The sequence below is a fragment of the Triplophysa dalaica genome, chromosome 17 (genome assembly GCF_015846415.1).
Source record: "Triplophysa dalaica isolate WHDGS20190420 chromosome 17, ASM1584641v1, whole genome shotgun sequence".
In the NCBI taxonomy this organism is placed as follows: domain Eukaryota; kingdom Metazoa; phylum Chordata; class Actinopteri; order Cypriniformes; family Nemacheilidae; genus Triplophysa; species Triplophysa dalaica.
The window spans coordinates 19,601,236-19,622,589 of NC_079558.1; the positions used below are offsets into that span (position 1 = coordinate 19,601,236).

Consider the following 21,354-nt stretch of genomic DNA (forward strand, 5'->3'; position numbering starts at 1 on the left):
TTTATTTAAAAAAAAAATTGGTATGGAGAAACAACTTTACTTTACTGCCGTAAATTGTTTCGAACAGAAGTAGACGGAGTCTCACGCATGCGCGGAACAAATCGTGTTTGCCGTAAATTATTTTCGCCGGAAGTAGACGCACTTTCGCGCATGCGCTGAACAAATTGTGTTTCCGGGACGGATCGGGTAGCGACAAGCACTGTTAACTCCCGCCCACGCGAGAGGTTTGTGCCAGAAGTCCGAACGTAACTTTTTGCAGTGTAAACGAAAAATAATGAAGCACAAACGAAATCTCGGGCATCGTATTCATAAACAATGATTTTCGAAAAGGATCATTAGAAAACATTTGATGATGAATGCAGTTTGTTTGAAAGTATGTTAAAAGTTTGCAATTGGAGTTCATTTTTTTCGTTTTCAAAGTGTATTTCTTCTTTCGTGTTGTTTATTTTTGTTTGGTTTTTTTTATTTCGTGTTCGTACTTATTGGCACAAAAGGAATCCCATACATTAACAGGTCTATGACAAACTGTTCGAGACAAGTTACACGCCCAAGAAAAAGAAGCCGGCAGGATAACAATAGTAATGCTTTGCATTCGCAAGCTCCTCTAATGAATGTTCATATTGGAACTACTGTAAGGACAGATGATATCTACTTGAATGAGAAAATCAAGAGTTTATTTCAAAAACATTGTTTCAAAAAACGAAAAACTGAACAACAGCATGTTTCGAGCAGACAAAGCTCTGTTTGAACTGTCATATTCAACCTCACGATGTCTCCATGTCTGACACTTTGATGTCTGCAATGCAAGGGTTTAAAGAGCAGAAGTCTTAAAGCTTCTCAACACAACTCTTCCCACATGGACTCAGTTTACAATCTTCAATAATCTCATCTGCACATCTGTTAAGAGTATTGTGCTGTAAAACGCTGGTGAAACTCTTGGATCTTGGCCAACACGATCATGAGCTTCTCTTTGGGAGGAAGAATCGTCATTCTGTAGGAAACACACATGCAAGGAATGATTGACAAATGATGAAGGATAAAACAAGCCCAAACTTGTGAACTGAAGCAGTCAGTTGTTGTGTGAGAACATGTGGAGCTCAGTTTCAGATGTCAGGTGTACCAAAAAGACCTGAAGTGGTAGGATCCCTCTCGCTGACCGAAGCCACTGCCAGGAACCAAACAGATGCCCGTCTCCTCCAACAGCTTCATACAATAAAACATATCTGGAGCTTCAGCCTTCTCCTGAAATCACAGACAGTGTGTGTGTCTTATGATAAATAATGTTCAGTATAATAATATGACATGATGATGGTCTGTGATTTGATGCTCAATCATTTAAAGGGATCCTCTTTTGTGAAAAACTGATATTGCTTTAAGAACACATGATGTTCACATATTTCACATGATTGCAGCTTTTAACTATAAAACAACACTAACGCTTCCCCCCCTACAAATAATGGGAGATGCTGGTCTAGTGGGTTAAACCACTGAACTGGTAAATCAAAGGTTGCTGGTTTGATCGCATCAGCCACCACCAGTGTGTCCTTGAGCAAGACACTTTACTCCATGTTGCTCCAGGGGGATTGTCCCTGTAATAAGTGCACTGTAAGTCGCTTTGGATAAAAGCGTCTGCCAAATGACTAAATGTAAATGTAAATGTACTGGTGAACACTTTGTGAAACCTGGTAGCTTGTGATAGAACTTCTGTTTTAAGATTTATGGCTTCAATGTTTCTTCATTTTTGTAAGTAGCTTTGGATGTACGTGGTTTATACACCCCTGAACAAAATCTTAAGACCGGGGGAAACATTACATGTATTTGCATTTCTGGCTGGTGGATTGTCACCAGGTTATAAATACTGCTTCAAAATGCCAAAACAAGAAACAGAGAGTAGGCAACTTACTGAAAACTTCATTTAAACTCAACAGGCTGTTCATCAGCTGATCAAAAGTTTAAGACCATAGCCTTAAAAAGTTAAAATATGCACAAATATATGTTCTTCATGTCATTGTTCTTCAGGCAGTAATGATCTCCTGATGGCAAAATGGCTTTCTCTCTTTGAATGTGGCAGGATTGTTGAGCTGCACAGGCAGGGACTCTCACAACGTGCCATCCCTGCCGAGGTTGTACGCAGTAAGACAGTCATTGCAAATTTCCTAAAAGACCCTGAGAGTTATGGGACAAAAGGTCAAGTGGTAGACCCCAAAAAAGTCACCTGCACTGAGCCGGAGAATCTGATGGACTGTCTGTGAAGACACAGGGCGATTCCTCAACCCAAATGAAGGCCCGTGCTGAAGCTGACTGCAGCCCAATAACCATATGACGACATCTGAGAGAGAGCAAAAAAACTCTTCTAAAGCCACGACTCTCTGATGAGAATTGTTTTAACTCATTCGCCGCCAGCCTCTTTAAAAAAAAGTTGCCAGCCTACGCCAGCGTTTTTTTAACATTTTCACCCCACTTTAAGGGCTCACAGTAAATTTTCTGTAAAGAATATATGGACAAACAATATATCAAATGAAAGAACAGAGTCTCAGCTTTTAAAAAAACGTTCTAGGTTCTTGGATTCTGTACATTTTCCCAAAGGTGTGCAATAGCGCCACCTGCTGTAAAACAGTACAAACACTGATTGCGGTAAAAACTCGTCTTTGGCGGGGAAGCGTTTTTTTAAAATGACGAGATAACTCGTCAATGGCGGTGAAAGAGTTAACCTGGCCGGTCCTGATGGCTTCCAATGTGATTGGCATGACAAGGAGATCCCACTGGAGGTGTTTTCTATGCAGCACAGTGTTAGAGGCTCCGTCATGATCTGGGGTGCCCCTTGATCTGGGCACTCACCCCATGATCTGGGGTGAGTGAGGGCCCTCGTCTGTGCAGTGATGACTGGGTCTTTCAAAAGAACAACACTGCGTTCACAACTGAGAAAGGACTTCTTTCAGGAGAGTAACGTACCTCTTTTGTTCCCCTGATCTAAATCCCATTGAGATGGTTTGGGGACGGATGGCAAGGGATGTTTACAAAAAAGGACGCCAGTTCCAGAACATGGATGCCATTCATGAAGCCATCTTCACCACATGGAGGAATGTTGCCACCAGCCTGCTGGAAACAGTGGTCTCAACCATGCCGAAAAGAGTGTTGTGATCAAAAAGAATGCTGGGGCTACACACTACTGAGTCCCGTTTTGACACTTTTAGTTCTGTTGTGGGAACTCAGTTTTTTGGGGCTATGGTCTTTGATCTGCTGCTGAACAGCCTGTTGAGTTTAAATTAAGTTTTCTGGAAGTTGCCTCCTCTCCGTTTCTTGTTTTGGCATTTTGAAGCAGTATTTATAACCTGGTTGCGATCTGTCAGAAATGCGAATACATGTAATGTTTCCCCAGCTCTTAAAATTTTGTTCAGGAATGTGTATAAATAAATCTTTATTTCATGTCATATAGTAGAAATGAAGAGAAGCTGATCTTACTTTGGCCTCTTGAATGGCTTTGGGTGGCAGGTGGATTCGAGGGAACGTGTACATGGCCCCTTGCACTGGATTACACTGTATACCTGGAATCTGGTTCAGGATCTCTTGTGTCATGTTGGCTTTCTCTGCCAGCGCAGACAACGTGTCTGATCGTTCCTGATAGCCACAGACAGAGAAAAGTCTTTGATTTACTGTGTTCTGATCTGAGAACAGGTGTTAAGTCAACTATGTGTGTGTGTGGCTGCAGTTTCACTACCTTTCAATATGTGGAAACTGAAATAATTACAGATTAAAAACACGCCCAAGGGAAACACAAGTTTGCAAAAACAGGTTTCACAAAACTGCAAGTAATATAAACATATATAACGAAATATAGACATTTCACGAGTTGGGACAGACAGTATGTGTTTGGCGTGCTGTCCTAAGGAGAGGGATCTGAGCTCAGTGATTCCTTCCAAACTTGACACAGTTCCCTCTTGTCCAGAGAGAGAGCTCATATCTGCCCAAACCCAGAGCATCCCCACTTATACTGTGGTCAAAACGGACTGATGGTGAGGAATCGGTTGTTGCTAGAAGGGATACAGCTGCGGCCGGAAGTGGTGCAAAATCTTGCCATATAACTGCAATAAATAGTAACAACAATACAAATCAAATCTGCGGTATTGAAGTGCGCATGCCCAGGGGAGATGGCTGTGTCCCTTCTAGTCTAAACTGTGCAGTGATGCTGGAAGAATGTAGAGAGAATAAAGGTAAGATGCATGTTTATTTGTAGGGGTTTTCTCCTGAGCTGATAGGATGATGGTGTGATTGTTTTTAGAAAGGCAGGAGGGTTCATTATACACAGGTAACGTGCTCCGCCCAAATGTGCTAATAAAACTAATTTCTCTTCACTTTTTGTCACAGTAGGTGGGACTATGAACTTGACATGAACACGAATTACCAGAATGACCTACCACTGAATAAAAAATGACATACAGTATCAGATGCATAACATTGTTAACTAGAAAAATCATTCTGCAATTTTTTGCAAATCTGTAATGGAAACCTACCTCTCTCTCTCTCTGTGTGTGTGTGTGTGTGTGTGTGTGTGTGAACCTTGATGAATGTGCTATAGGAGGGTTCATGAGGTTGGGGTGGATTGACCACTACATCCAGAAGAGCTTGTCCAGGCACTGGAGGACACAAACGCACTGACACCAGTTTAGTGAGCTGAGCTTTCACATCAGGGTCCAGATTTACCACCTCCATATAACCACCACGAAAACCACATCTGACAGAGAAAAACCACAAGACAAACAACTGCAGTATTACACCAGCAAAAACAAGCAACACAAAACACATTAATGCCATTGAGAAATGAACTCAAACAACATTCATTTGACCTGTCTGATCAGAGACAACACTGTCAACATCAAGAACAGCTTTAACATCTATTTCAATCAATAAATGACCACTGTATAAGCAGGATGATCCATGGCCCGCTGTGGGAGCTTAAACTCCTTAAATGCACAGCTAGCTGTAGATTATAATTTATATATCAGAAAAATATTTTTTAGCTAAGAAGACCATAGATGTGGATGTGAACAGTGTAACTATACCTACATTATAATAATACTAATAAACCTACTGAAATAAAACATCACAGTTCAAACTGAAAAAAGACAGAGCATTTAGATTTTTCATGTCTCCAGTAATTGGTGTTGTGTTGTGTAGGGACACTCACTCTCCCATGTAACACTTGGAGGTGGAATGAAATGAAGCCAGCTCAACTTTCTCTGAGTACCGTGGGCCCATTTCAAACAGAACCTTCTTAAAGGAGTGAAACTTGCACCCGTCTGCGTAAACATTATCCTGATAGACCTGGAACCACACGGACAGTGTTATCAGTGTGTGTTCATGTGTATGTTTGTGTTAATAACCAAACATTTAAATGACCTCATCAGCCATGAGGAAAAGTTTCTCTTCTGCAGCGAATCGGATCACGTCCTCAATACACTGACGGCTTTGCACCTGACCTGTCGAATGATGTCCAGAGTTTGTTAGGTTGTTTACATCTTGATGTTTTTGTGAGGAGTGAGCACGGTCGCACCTGTAGGGTTGCCGGGGTTGATGATGCACAACGCTCGTGGACTGCAGTGACTCTTTGCTTCCTGCAGGGCGCGACGTAACTCATTGACATTCAGACTCCAGCAGTGGTCTTCATCCAGATAATAACTGATCTGTACCGCACCCAACTCCGCCAGAGCAGCCGAATACAGCGGATACTGAGGGATTGAGATCATCACTCCTGTACGACATGCTCCTTCACCTGACACCAGCAACTTCAGCATCGTCTGACAAGTGCACACACACACAAAATCATGTTGTCTTTTAAACAAATGTAACGCATAACTACAAATAAGCTCTCCCTGTTAATCCAATACATTTACTTTCATGAAGTTTGAATTAAAGTGCAGCCGTAGCGTGTCAGAGGAGAAATGGTCCTCTCGGCTGGGTGTGTTTTCTCTCAAGGTTTTTTTCTCCGTCTATTCATAGCTGGAGTTTGGGTTCCTTGAGACTGATGATATTAGCTAAGGGTTCTGTAAATTCCCTCAACATGCTTTTATTACGATGTAGTCTTACTTTTTCAAAAATACCATGTACTGTACTTCACTTTCTTTGTAATTTTCCTCTTTTGTTGTGTTTTCCCCCTGTAGAGCTGCTCTGAGACAATGCAACTTTATAACAGCACTATATTAATAAACTATATGAATTGAAAAGGCAGTGTTTCATTGTCTTAATATGTTGTCTATGATTTTTCATTTACCACAATGGCATTACTGGCTCCTGTGGAGAGGTAAATGTTTTCAGGGTCACATTTAGTTCCTTCGTCTCTGCGTTCAATGTATTGAGCCACGTCTTGTCGTATCATTTCAATTCCCTGACTGGCACTGTAAGCACCTGAACCAAAAAAACACAAAATATCACTGTTAAAAGCTAGAAAATAACACAAACTTTTCAGTGGCAATTCAAGTCTTCGAGTTGTTTTCTGAGTCCATAATAACTTATTTACATTCCATTACATCTACTGTATATATTTGGCAGATGCTTTAATCCAAAGTGATAAACATATCACGTACCCAAAGATACATGTGTTTTTCAGTATGTGCAATGGAATCAAACCCATGAGATTGCCATCGCTGCTAAAAACCAGCTCTAACCCACTGAGCTACAGGAAAGATCTCCATTTTTAGTTCCATTATTATTTTCATTCAAACTTTTTTGTGATGGTGTCATTCACATCTCTGCATTTATAAAACGCTTTTATCCAAAGTGACTTACATGACATTATATTATACATGTGTTCTTGAGTTTGTGCAATCCTGGGATGGACCCCATGACCTTGATGTTACACCAGGTCTAACCACTGCGCTACAGGAAAACTGGTATCAGATGGTAATAATATGTTTCTATGACACACATAACCAAAACACACACACTGCATACTGCATGCTATACACGCCTGTCTAGAGCAGACAGACAGACATCACTAACAGCTGCCTGTCTCACATCAGCATCACTGCATCACTCACTCCATCATTGAAGACATGAAATGTGTCTGTGATTCTGAATGTATTAAATAATCGACATCATTTCAGATCAGTTATGGTTTTATGAAGTACCAAGACTTCCTCCTCCACACGCTTGTAGAATGCGTAGCGCTCGAGCTTTGGCATCTTCTGGAAATTTGCTGTCTTCAAACAGATCAGGGTAAGAGCAGAGCGCCAAAACCTGAGGAATAAACATGTACAGTATTTACAGTAAATACTGCTCAGAACACACGCACGTAGGCACGCACGTACGCACACACACACACACACACACACACACACACACACACACACACCTGTCTGAAGAAGGTTATAGGTCTCTGGCCCATGGCTTGACAGTCACCGATGTTTGCTTTAATCACCTCTGTGAAGGGCTTCTTTATTCCCTACACACACAGAGAGAGAGACAGAGAGGGAGAGAGGGAGAGAGAGAGGGAGAGAGGGAGAGAGAGAGAGAGAGAGAGAGAGGGAGAGAGAGAGAGAGAGTGAGGGGGAGGGAGAGGGAGAGAGAGAGAGAGAGAGAGAGAGAGAGAGAGAGGTTGAACAGATCTTTATTGTTACATTAAATCCAGGATTTACAACAGTAGTATTACCTGTATCATTTTATCTCAAAAAAAAAAAGAAAATCAATAAAAAAATTAAAACGTGAAAAATAGATCTGCATCATCAATAACACATAAAACCTCATTTATGCCCCAAATTTGTAAAAAACTATCAGCATTATTGATCAGCTTATAATATGTAAATTCAATTTTTATCCTTCCTTTTACCATATACTTAAACATCATTTCTACATCTGTTGAGCCACTTCCAAGCTCCTTATTTTTCCTGGTTTTCCACATTGCAAGCTTCGCTGTACCAATTAAATAATTTAATAAACACAGTTTTCCTCTATCAAGCACTTTGTATTTGAGTCCCCCAATAAAAACTTTTTGGGAAAACTCCTCATTAAAGCCCTGAAACCAACCATCAAGCAACTCGAAAAGACCTCCAAGTCTCAAACATCTTAAAAACAGATGTTCTATGGTTTCTTCAACACTACAAAAACTACAATCCCTCCCCATTGCTGGATTTAGGCGTGCTACATGCCTGTTCGTAGCTATCGCCCTGTGGATAAGCCTCCACTGCAGATCGGCTGTCCGCTTCTCGATGGGAGGCTTATACAGGACTCTCCACCTATCCCCAACTAGGAAGTCTGGCTCCATTGTCTCTGTCCACTTTGAGAAACTCTGCCGGCTGAGTAAGTCCATATGAACAACTTTCACTGTAACATACAGCAATGCTTCTTTTGTTGCATCTTCAAACTCTCCCAGCTGTGGCGTTTTAAAAGTCAGTATAGATCCTTCAAGCTCTTCTTGTTCTTCACTGACAGCAGGACTGATTTTCAACTTTGGAAAACCTCCTTTCCGCTGTTGTACATTCCCCCCAGCAACGAGGTTTCTGTAACTGCTCGGCAAAGCAGCGAAAATCTCATCTCTCAATTTTGAAGCAATTCTTATTGAGCACAAACCAGACAGTTCTTTAAAAGTGTCCACTGAACTCCATCTGCCATTGTCCAGTAAATGTCCCAGTTTGGTGACTCCATTCTTTACAAGAGTTCTCCGAATGCTTACTGATGATAAAAAACGGGTCTGAATCAACGGATTATGAAAGAGTGGTTCTTCATTAATCCAGTCCTCAAGCTCATTCAAGTTTCTCTCCACCTTTAAGACCTTAGTCCAAGCCTGCAACATTGATTTGTAGAAAGAAGAGAGATTGTCCATTCTCACCCCATCCATTTTTAGTAAAAACAAGTGTTTGTCAAGTCCAAAACTCTCAACCTTCTGCAGGAATGCACATGCCGTCGGTGTCCACGCTAAATCTTCTTGATAGAGAAATTTCTGCACAGCTTGCAGCCTGAAAGCGACAATTCGACTCTTTACGTCCACCAGTCCTTGACCACCTTCATGTACCGGTAAGTAGAGCACTGCAGCCCGACTCCAGTGTTCACCACTCCAGAAAAAGTCAACGATTTTTCTCTGTATGTTACAAATGAGTTCACTTGGTGGTTCCAGGACGATAACTTTGTGCCAAAGCGTAGACGCTGCCAAATTGTTTGCCACCAGAACCCTTCCTCTGTAGGATAATTGTGGTAATAGCCATTTCCATTTAGACAATCGAGTCACTACCTTCTCCAGCATTCCCTCCCAATTTTTTATCTTAAAACTTTCCTTTCCTAAAAAAACACCTAACACTTTTATGCCCTCCCTCCCCCAGATTAGTCCTCCTGGAAGTTTCGGGGGTCCAGTGTCGCTCCACTGGCCAATGATAAACCCCTCACTTTTCTCCCAGTTAACTTTAGCTGAGGAAGCCATCTCGTATTGCCTAATACTTGTTTCCAAAGCTATTACATCATTTTGTCCTGAAATACACACAGTTACATCATCGGCATAAGCGGACATACACACCTTGAAAGTTTCTTTTACACCTCTAATTGAAAAACCACCCAAACCTCTCCTTAATTTACATAGCAGGGGCTCGATTACGAGACTATATAATTGCCCAGAAAGGGGACAACCCTGGCGAATTCCTCGAGTGACCGCTACTGGGGCACTTATTCCCCCACCAACCTTGATTAACACTGATACATCAAAGTATAACAATTTAACATAAGAAATGAATTGATCGCCGATTCCAAAACTCTTTAACACATTAAAAAGATAGTCATGGTCTACCCTATCAAATGCTTTTTCCTGGTCTAATGACAAGACACCCAAATTAGAATTATTAATAACACCACAATCAATCACATCTCTTAGGAAAAACAAATTGTCCATTATTGATCGGTTCGGTACACAATATGTCTGATCTTTATGTATCAACAAGTTTAAAACATTTTTAAGCCTATTTGCAATAGATTTTGAAAATATTTTATAGTCTAGACATAACAAGGATACTGGCCTCCAATTCTTTAAAAATCCTAAATCTCCTTTTTTTGGTAACAGCGAAATTACTGCCCTCCTACAACTAACAGGAAGTACTTTATTTTCCAAACATTCTACTACAACCTCATAAAAATCTTCTCCTAGTATTCCCCAGAAATGTTTATAAAACTCAGCTGTTAATCCATCTATTCCTGGAGAACGCCCCATAGACAACTGCTGCACTGCTTCTGTTAACTCTCCATATGTAATTATGGCATCCAAGGCTTTACTTTTTTCTTTCCCCAACTGTGGTAAATCCTTCAGTAAATCTTTTGCACTGTCTGGATCACATTCCTCAGCACTATACAACACAGAATAAAAGTCCATCGCCAACTTCCTCATTTCAGCTGGATTTGTTATTATATTTCCATTTTGGCAACGAAGATGATGCATCTGTTTATACTGAACAGTCTTTTTTTCCAGATTAAAAAAATATGAAGTTGGGGCATCCATGTCTTTGATGGAACAAATCCTTGATCTTATAAGTGCCCCTTTCACTTGTTCTTGTAGCAGAAGTCCAAGTTCCTTCTTTTTCTTTTTTAAAAATGTGCCATTGTCCTGTGCTCTTTCATTTTTTGTCAAGTCCTCTTCCAGACACTCAATTTCCCTTTGCAAACTTTGTATAGTTTTTTTCATATTCATAAAATTACAATAGGAAACATTCTGACAAAACTCTTTAATTTGCACCTTGCCCACATCCCACCATTGACTAAGGTTTTCAAACTCACATTTTCTTTCTTTCCATTTCTCCCAAAACAACTTAAAACTATCACAAAAGAATGAATCTTTTAGCATTTTTTCATTGAAATGCCAATAATACCTTGGTTTTGAAGTTTTCTTTATATTGAAATCAAACATAATTAGATGATGATCAGAAAGCCCATTCGGCAACACTGATGCACTCATTACCCTATTTTCTACCATCTTACTTAAATAGAACCTGTCCAGTCTAGCCCCACTAACCGTATTTTCTACAACTTTAATCCATGTATACCGTCTCACTCCAATGTTCCTCCTCCTCCATACATCAATTAAATCATGCTTTCCCATTATATTAGATAATAGTTTACTAGAGTGACTATGTGGCTCTTCACCATTCCTATCAATTACAAAATTAATAGTACAGTTCCAGTCCCCTCCTAACATTAACCAAGTGTCATCATCAAAATTTTGAAGTGCTTTATCTAATTGATCAAATACTCTTACTCTTTCCATTCCATTATTTGGGGCATACACATTCACTAGAACAAAAACATTTTCTCCATACTTTATTTTTAGTAATAATACTCTTCCTTTTTCAATTTCTTCAGTATGTAAAATGTTTATATTCAACCCTTTTTTTAAAAGTATAGCTACTCCCGCACTATTATTTGTCCCATGACTTACTGCTAATTTCCCTTCCCACCATCTATTCCACTCAATTTCATTTTCCTCATTGCTATGAGTCTCTTGCAAAAACACAATATCGAGACGATTTAAATTTAAAAACTCAGATATCACTGCTAGTTTAGCCCTATCTCTTCCTCCATTTATATTTAAAGAGCCCACTCTTATGTTTTCCATTGATAGGTTAGAAAATAAAGTGGACAGAGACAGAAAGAGAGAAGTACAACACATCAAAAGAGTCACCCAGTGCATTTTTGCCATTACTTTTTAAAAAGAGACGCCCCTTTATTTTTCCTCAATTTTGTAATTAATTTCTTTAATCTAAACCTCTTTTGTTTACTCAGTGCATCATAACTTGCTGTACGCTGAAGTGTTTTCACTGAAAAAACAAATTTTTCCACATCTGGGAAAAAATCTCTCACCTCTACCACTTTACCAAATGTCGTGTCTAAAAAACCATTAATCTCATCCAAAGAGTACGTCTCCTCCATATTCTGAGAACCGATCTCAGAAATATCCGATAGAGTATCCTCATCCCTTAGTTCCTCCTCTCCAACCATCTCAGGACAAACCAACAACTCGTTCACCTCCATATTAACCACTTCGTTCATCTGAACCTCCTCACTTTCCTTATACACTGATCCAAGACCTTCCTTAAGTTCCACTACAGTCCTGTCAAAAATCATTTTTTCTTGTTCTACACCACTACAGGGTGCCACAACACTTCCCTCACTTTCTTTTGTTTCATTTCGAACCAATTGCTCCCCATTAGATTCATTTCTTGCCTCTGAAACAACAGCAGGGATTATTTTAGGAGACATTTGCATTCGATTGGATTCACTGGCCTCTGAATCCACATTCAGTGTGATATTATCAACACCACTAGCGTTACTGCCAGCCTTATGTGGACATTTAGACCTTTTATGTCCTACATCTCCACATTCAAAACACTTTAAACTCCCTGTACTAGCATATACCATATATGTCTTCCCTTCATGTGCAACTCTAAAAGACACGTCTAATTCTGGTTCTTTCAGAAACATTACTACCTGTCTCCTAAATGACATGACATGTTTTAGAGCCGTATTTTTGCATCCTAGTGGAATTTTTTTTATCGTGCTAGCAAACTTGCCGTACGATAAAAGTGCACGCTCTATTTCATCATCAGGGATAAATGGAGGAATGTTCGAAATAATTACCTTTCGAGTCGGATTAACTAATGGAGAAACAACAACAAACAGTCCACTTACCGAAATTCCGCTGCTTACAAGACGGTTAACCAAATTTTCCTCCTTTAGGAAAACCACAACAGCTCTGTTCATTCTTGAAGCTGACGAGATATTCTCGTATCCAACTTGTTCTCCAATTGATAGTAAAACTTCCTCCACTGCCACGCTCGATTCAACCTCGCACCTGACACCATGACGGAGCGATGGCGGCGCTTCTCCGCCCTCAGGCCGAGATGCCATCACAACTCCGTCAACAATCCTCCCTGCGCCGAGGCGCCAAATAAATAATTAAAACCTTTTCTTCTTAGTTCTCAATCTTAAACAACTCTCATAGGTCATAAGAAAGAAAGAAAGAAAAAAAATAGCTACAGCAGAAAACCCACTTTCACCCTCTACTCGTGAACGCTCTCACACGCACCCAAACACTCCAGAGAGAGAGAGAGAGAGAGAGAGAGAGAGAGAGAGAGAGAGAGAGAGAAAGAGAGGGAGAGGGAGAGGGAGAGGGAGAGGGAGAGGGAGAGGGAGAGGGAGAGAGAGAGAGAGAGAGAGTGAGGGAGAGGGAGAGGGAGAGAGAGAGAGAGAGAGAGGGAGAGAGAGAGAGAGAGAGAGAGAGAGAAAGAGAGGGAGAGGGAGAGGGAGAGGGAGAGGGAGAGAGAGAGAGAGAGAGAGTGAGGGAGAGGGAGAGGGAGAGAGAGAGAGAGAGAGAGAGAGAGAGAGAGAGAAAGAGAGGGAGAGGGAGAGGGAGAGAGAGAGAGAGAGAGAGAGAGAGGGAGAGAGAGAGAGAGAGAGGGAGAGAGAGAGAGAGAGAGAGAGAGAGTGAGGGAGAGGGAGAGGGAGAGGGAGAGAGAGAGAGAGAGAGAGAAAGAGAGGGAGAGGGAGAGACCGAGACAGAGAGAGTGAGAGAGAGAGAGAGAGAGAGAGAGAGGGAGAGGGAGAGAGAGAGAGAGAGAGAGAGAGAGAGAGAGGGAGAGAGAGGGAGAGAGAGGGAGAGGGAGGGAGAGAGAGAGAGAGAGAGAGGGAGAGGGAAAGGGAGAGATTTATTCCCTCTTAAGTGATTGAAAGGGGTGAAGGATGAAGTGTATAAATGAGCGTGTAACTGTCTGATCCGATCTGTCTCCACTGAGGGGGTCTTGTGATAAAAAGGGGATGTATCACAGAGGGGATTCACTAAGATCAAAACACACAATATTTTCTGGCATTTACAGTATATATGACATCAGTCTTACTATCATCAGGCTCCACATTTACTCTGCTTCACAAGCTCAACTCAAATCATCTGAGAAGGGTCAATAAGAAGCCAAAAACAGAAGCGTCTAGTCCTAAATTAATAAACCGTGTTAAAACAATCAGCATTGTAATATCCAGTGGTCCTAGCAAACTGAGTCATGTATGTTGAGTAAGTTCCTTGAATAATGTGATAAACTGATGTTCAGACATGTGAACAGAGGGACATTCGCTCCTTTCATTATTTAGAGATTACAATTCATATGATTACAGTAAAAACTCACTCACAGAAATAAACAAAATCTAAAGAATCTATAAAGAAATTATTAAGAATTAATTTTTGACCTTTGCTCAAGTTTGAATATTAAACAGACTGATAAACGTGTAAAAAGAGGAAACACGTGTGAGCTTCAGATAAGAGATGTCCGCTCTCGTGACAAACTGTTCACACACTTCCAACACAGAAAAGAAAAAAAGAAAACATCGAAACTAAATGTTGTGTGTGTGTATAGACGGTGGGAAAAGCAGATTATTTAAATGAAAATGAATAAAGTTTTCATTTGAAGCGGTCAGTTTCACAGTTCTTTATTCAGATGAGCTGCGCGTGTGTGTGTGTGTGTGTGAAATGAATGAACACTCACAGTCTTGAGCTCTTTCTCGATCTGAACGGCTCTCTGGACGATTGGACCCCTCACAGCGTACTCCACACATTTAACTTGAGGATTCATAGTGTCCAGCGTCAACACTTTCTCATGATCTCTGACGCCGTTTACACTCATCTTATCTGTGTGTGTTCCTCTGTTCCTCACCAAACACTTCTGCTGCAATCCTGAACACGAACACACACCCGCGCGCACGCACACACACGCACGCACGCACGCACGCACAGAGAGACAGACAGACAGTACACTTTTATTCAGTGTGTGTAAATTAAGGGTCTTTTTCTCTTGACCACAAATGCTGCCAAAACACACTTGAGTATATTTTGTAAGTTTGTTTGTATTGACTTTTATTTCTGAGTCTAATCCCTTAAAGAACAGTTTGATGTCATTTACTTTAAAACATGCTTACTGTAACTGTGCATTTCTCTTCATTTTTTCTGTGGCTGTATATTTGTTCAACAATGGACAGAAGAAAAAACTTCCAAATTTTCACTTTTTAAAGTGAAATTTGGAAGTGTTGCCTTGTGCCACATCATTTACATTTATGCATTTGGCAGATGTTTTATCAAAAGCGACTTACATTACATTATATACACATTTGTTTCTAAGTATGTGCAGTCCCTGGGATCTCTTACTACTGAGCTACAGAAAGCGTCAATGTATTTCAGAATGATAAATAGATGTCTGTCTTTTAAGTATTAGATGAACTTGTGTTTGAATTTGTCAAATTGTCTGAATTGTTGTCCTTCAGAAACCTTGTATCTTCATATTTCATAATTTTTTCTTTTTGTACATAAATCATTGGACTATTTTATTCACTCGTTATGTTTGTCACCGGTTTTTGCATACATGTTATCAATAAACATGTTAATCATATGGACATGTAAGGTTTGAGAAGGACAGCAACAATAAGTTATTTCATGTAGTGAAACTGAAATCATTGTAATTTTATTATTTTACTTTGTTATTTAATAATTCCATAGACTTAAAACAAAAGCTGGTGTAAAATCCATTACAGTTTCATTTGAAACACACAAATATCAATCATTTATTCCAAAATTAATTTATTAACATTCACAATTTGATCAATTAATTCAAGGAAGCAAGGATGTTTTTTTATGAAATTGTTAGCTCATTTGGGCTTTTACGTAATAATATGTTCTGCTGCTGTGACTTTCATCATGTCTGTACTGTTGACATCTGAAGTGCTTGTATTTGATTTAACAAAGCATTGATGATCATCTGATGGGTGATGGATAATGATGCTCTATACACATTGATCTTAACAGGGAATCTTATTCTATATTATTTGTTTTCATCTGTTTGAGATTAAACATCTGAAATTCCTTGGCAACACACGGTGAGAAGAAATTGTCTTGCAAATAAAGCACATTTTGAATTACATTCAATCTGAGGAAAGTAAAATACAAATAAAGTGTTAAAATAGAGAACTCTTTACGATCTTCTTATATTTTACTATTTTAATTTAGACTCAGTTTGCAACATCACAGCTGAAAATGCTTTGGCAAAACAAATTTACAGTTTTTCTCATGCCAATAAAGCACACAAACACATTGAGACAGACAGACGGACGTACGGACAGACAGACAGAGACAGACGGTCAGGCACACAGACAGACAGACAGACAGACAGAGACAGACAGACAGACAGTCAGACAGACAGACGGTCAGACAGACAGACAGGCAGACAGTAGGTCAGACAGACAGACAGACAGACATACAGACGGTCAGACAGACGTTAGGCAGACAGACAGATGGTCAGACAGACAGACAGTAGGTCAGACAGACAGACAGACAGACAGACATACAGACGGTCAGAAAGACGTTAGGCAGACAGACAGACGGTCAGACAGGCAGACAGACAGACATACAGACGGTCAGACAGACAGAGAGACAGACAGACAGATGGTCAGACAGACAGACAGACAGTAGGTCAGACAGACAGACAGACAGACAGACAGACATACAGACGGTCAGAAAGACATTAGGCAGACAGACAGACGGTCAGACAGGCAGACAGACAGACATACAGACGGTCAGACAGACAGAGAGACAGACAGACAGATGGTCAGACAGACAGACGGACAGACGGTCAGACAGACAGATTGAGACTTTAGTAGTGAAGAATGAAAGTGATGTGCTATAAGTCTTGTGTTGTGTTTAGCAGGGATGATAAGACACATTAAACGTGAGGTTTACTCTACCTTCAGTGATCCAGACGTCAGTATTCCAGCTCTTTTCTTCACTCCCTCTCTCACACTTTGACGTTGAATAAGAAAATCTTGTGGTCATGTGACATCACGGCCACACATGTCATTCAGTTCTATTGGAGGAAGAAGTCTGAGTGACTTGGATCGAGTCTTCTGGAGACATCAAACATGAGCGTGGATGACATTTGATCATGCTGGCCATGTGATGTGATGTGACCTGGACGACATTGGGCTATAAAGAAAGTGCTGCTCTGCAAATGAGTTTCTCATTTCACTGTGACAAAATGTACAAATGCCTCAGTGCGTCTGTAAAATGTGCAGTCGTAACACAAGTCGTATTTCGCGTCACCCTCCCCAGCTGTTACTTAAGAGTGCTTGCTTTCTAAAAATAACACACCAACAAACAAACACACACCACATGACAAGACATGAAAGAGATCAGAACGATTCATTCACAGTGCTCAAAGGACCTGTTATGGTTTCTCACTTGTGTAAGCAAAGAAATCTATTAGTGAACACCCTTGACCACACTAATCACACAAATGAATTTCAAGGCGGGAATAAGACTGGTTTGTCACACACTTTAGATTGTCACACATTTCATTCGGATGAATGATGTATGCAGTTGATAAAAGACCCACTTACTGTTTCCATGATGTTCTCCAACATAAATGTGTTGTAGTGTTTTTTCTGTTCATAATGTTTATCTGTAATCAGAAGACCTGTCATTGACTTTATTGCTTGGTTTGCACTTTAACATCTTCAATGTCTCTTTTTGGCATCATGTTGCGGACAATCTCATAAATCCCCTTGGAGGAATGTTTAAAAGTTCATCATATAAAACTGTCAAAAATTCCTTCCTGTCGTGCAAGGCTAATGAATGTTAAAGTTTAAGATCAATGAGAACAATACATATACTTCCACTTTCATACACGTCCGTATGATGTCTACATCAATTTTACATTTAAAAATGAAGTCAAATACATTTACATTTAGTCATTTGGCAGACACTTTTATCCAAAGAGACTTACAGTGCACTTATTACAGGGACAATCCCCCTGGAGCAACATGGAGTAAAGTGTCTTGCTCAAGGACACACTGGTGGTGGCTGCTGGGATCAAACCAGCAACCTTTGATTTACCAGTTCAGTGGTTTAACCCACTAGACCTATACACCATTAAATACCTTGAGAGTAAATGTGTAGATGCTGAGTGTACAGGTCTTTGCATATGCGTATTCATCATCCTAAAACTTCATCACACACAGAAACCTTACACAGAAGAGTCTGATGCGTCAAGATTTTGGTAACGTTACCAGAATGTTGAGGTACCGTCTTTGATCCCGTATAAACAGATTTGTTATGGTCCACTCTAAGAACGCAATTTAAGATCCACAAATGATCCACAGTTCAGTGCTGGGCCATAATGTGATGTCAAATTACATGTATTCATTTGGCCGACACTTGAGTGACTTACAGTTGAGGTAAACAACAGATGATGAGGCAATAAGTAAGGCGATATTTAGGAGAAGTGCCAGTTATACAACAGTAAGATGGTCCAACATACAGTGTTAAGTAGAGAAAGAATTGAGAGAGAGTCAAAAGTACCTGAACTCTTGCCGTGAGACTACTCTAAGACTACTCACTTCTCATGATGATGGCCAGCGGTCAACAGCAGAAATATTGGTACAGTTGCTGCATGTTCAAATGATCAAATGAAAGCCTACAGCACGCAATTGGCTGAAATCAAAACTATGACTTAAACGCAAAATCATCAAATAGTTAAAAACTTTTCTGTAATCTAAATTCAAATAGCACAAGCAGCACACAAGTATAAGTACATAAGTCAATCAGCTGAATTGTACTTAAAAAGCTTTTATATCATAAACAGGAAAGCGGGTAGGAAAGCGGTCAAATAAATAAAAGCATAAAAGCTGCTAAGTGCGTCTGGAAGAGAGCAATCCCTGACAAAGGGAGGTGATGAGATCCTGTAGTTGGTGATGGCTTAGATGCCGTTCCACATGCGCCGTGTGTAACTGCTGTCCATGAAGTCATTATGGATTTCTAGGCATGTGCGCACTTTGCCTCTTTGATGGGCCGTGACAGTTTGGGTCTTGCTGCTCTTAGTGTCACCTTGTCCCCTGCTCTGAAGCTGAAGTCCCAAGTCTTTAGAAGCGCAGTCTCTGCAGTCAACACAGTTTCTGGTTGGGGTGTGTGGTGATGGTTGTGGAGACAGTGACATCATCGACACAGATGAGGCTCAGAAGCTGGTGCAGAAGGTCCGAAACGTGCAGATGAAGGTACCTTAAAGTAACGGTTTGCTCTCCTGATCTCAACCTTGTTGCAGTTTCACTGGATAGTAGACTCGGAGCATGGTTTGTCCATCACAGTCTCTGGGTGCATGTGCTGGAGATATGATAGAATCGGGCTTATATGGTCAAGCAGTTTATCTGTGATGGCATCACAGCAGTAGCACGCAGCGGCCAATCCGGATCCAAAACAGTGCTATTGTTATGTGTTGTTGTATTGACACCGTTCTGTAGAACATATGGAAATCAGATCAACAGTTGTACTGGTGAACCGCTACCAGACGCTACTAAAATATAAAACCAACACAAGAAACACCACACAAGTTGATCTGCAGGAGACGATATGCCACGGTTTGTTGCGAGCGTCAGGCCTCCAGACCTCAGATCCCGGTGACCACCAGAAGAGAAATCCAAAGGATAGACATGAAACAGCTTTTTAAATTCATTCAAAGAAATTATAATAACTACATAAATGATTTTGTTAACTGACCAAACGATACAAATTTGAGAGATTTTAGAGTAAGACTTGATGAATTTTGATGTCATTTCCACTATGGAATTAATGAAACAGAATTTAGTTCAATGACATCAGATGTAATTATAATGAAATTACAGAAAAACAAGAGTTATCCCTTACTTTACTTTTTCAAGGGAAACCCATTACTTTGTAGCTAGTTACACCCAACACTGACTGATATGACAATATGTGTCCTGTTATGACCTTTTACAAAGTCTTGATTTGGTTGTTTCAGAATTGTCTAAGCCCTTTTCCTAACCACAAGCTTCAGTTTCTTTGCAGTAAATGTCAAACGGTAACAACGCAGTCAGTTTATCCTCATCAATTTGAGTCAGATAATGAAAATACATAACTTTGCAGATCTTTTTATGCTCAAACTGCCACATTACACATGAACTAAAGTTAAAAATGTGAAAAATAATCATACCTGGTTAATCATGGAAGAAATTTTTTTTAAACCCTTTTGTCCAATATTGAGCTATGTGTGTTACTGAATGAGGAGAAGGTGTTTGTTTCAGCAGCAGCGTCACACATTATTTCTCAATCGCTCATATCATCTTCACTGCGTGTGTCTATCTTTCTTTGCTCAGTGTGACATGTTCAGTTCGTTCAAGAGACAGACATGATAATGAATTCCCAAAATAAAAACAAAATCTAGCCAATGATTATGAATGTTAGTGAGCTAAAAACAGTACATTTCACAATCACAAATCCTTCAATTATTCACCGAGCTCCTCCGGAGGAGATTCTCCACATCCATAAAGAGCTTGACGTCTAGAGATCATTCCCATCATAACCAGCTTTCTTCAGTCAAAGAGTGTCTGTAAGATACAAGACCGTTTCTCTTCTCTTGAGCTGAAGATTGTTTTTGATAGTCAACTCTGAACATCACGCTCTTCCTTCTTCTTGTGATCGCTTCTGTCTCAGTTAAAGGTCAGGTCACCTGCTGAAGCCCTCAGTGAACGTCAGTAAATCACCACAGAACTCCTGTTCACCATCACACACACTAATAAAGCAATAAGATTTCTTTATAGTAAAACAGTGGTTTCCCATTCAGGGCTTAACCCCTAGTCCTGGACTAAAATAACTGAAAACAGCTTGCAGTGACATATCTTAAAATACATTGGCAGTGCAATTGTTTTCTCTCAAAATGCACACATGTAATGTTTTTTCTAAAGCATGTTTGTAAAAACTACCTAAATGTCATAATTTAACTAAAGCCTAGTCCTGGATTAATATAAAACCCTGTCCACGAAACCGCCCCTAAAATTGCTTGCCTCCCATGATGCAGCACAACAAAGACACCAGTCAAATCCTGTAAGGTTTAAAATAGTGGAACAGCATGATTTGAATACAAATGAAAGATTCAAATAAAAGACTCTTGTGATTAGACACAAAACATGCCATACGTCAGTCTCTGAGTAACATGTTATTTATTTAAACTACAAACTAAACCCCATTAGTGTGTTCAGAAATTCACACCCAGTTCATCCCTGACATGAAATTAATTCCAACAAAAACTTACATATAACACACGCATGCACGCACGCACGCACACACACACACAAACACATACACACCCACAAATGTCACTTCACTGAATACTTCTTAATTAGGTTATCAAATTATTACCGTACAATCATAGCAAGTTATCCAATTACCTTATGATCCATCATTTACAAAAAATGACATCAAATAATAACAAAGAGCAGTATTTATAAGCGTCACACCTACTGTAAAAACTCATCTAATGTTCATCACCAATCAAATCAACATCAAATCAA

At 40.0% G+C, this 21,354-nt stretch overlaps 1 protein-coding gene across 7 annotated transcripts; it reads right to left on the reverse strand.

Moving 5' to 3' along the window:
* Positions 1-652: 652 nt before the first annotated feature.
* On the reverse strand, positions 653-16,899 carry si:ch211-217a12.1 (alanine aminotransferase 2-like). 7 transcript variants are annotated; one of them, XR_008909408.1, is made up of 13 exons: positions 16,741-16,899; positions 14,496-14,683; positions 7,349-7,438; positions 7,125-7,233; positions 6,269-6,402; positions 5,552-5,795; positions 5,398-5,477; positions 5,186-5,322; positions 4,558-4,732; positions 3,463-3,618; positions 2,216-3,343; positions 1,130-1,242; positions 977-991 (listed from the first exon to the last, which is right to left on the reverse strand). XR_008909408.1 is itself a non-coding variant. In XM_056771550.1 (12 exons), the coding sequence occupies exons 1-12, from the start codon at positions 16,826-16,828 to the stop codon at positions 901-903; spliced, it is 1,605 nt and encodes a 534-aa protein (XP_056627528.1). In that variant the 5' UTR covers positions 16,829-16,899; the 3' UTR covers positions 653-900. The 7 variants fall into 7 exon arrangements, 5 of the variants coding, with proteins under 5 accessions (XP_056627528.1, XP_056627530.1, XP_056627531.1 ...); XR_008909409.1 differs by lacking the exon at positions 977-991 and having other exon boundaries at positions 2,216-2,329; positions 2,953-3,343; XM_056771550.1 differs by lacking the exon at positions 2,216-3,343 and having other exon boundaries at positions 653-991.
* Positions 16,900-21,354: the final 4,455 nt, after the last annotated feature.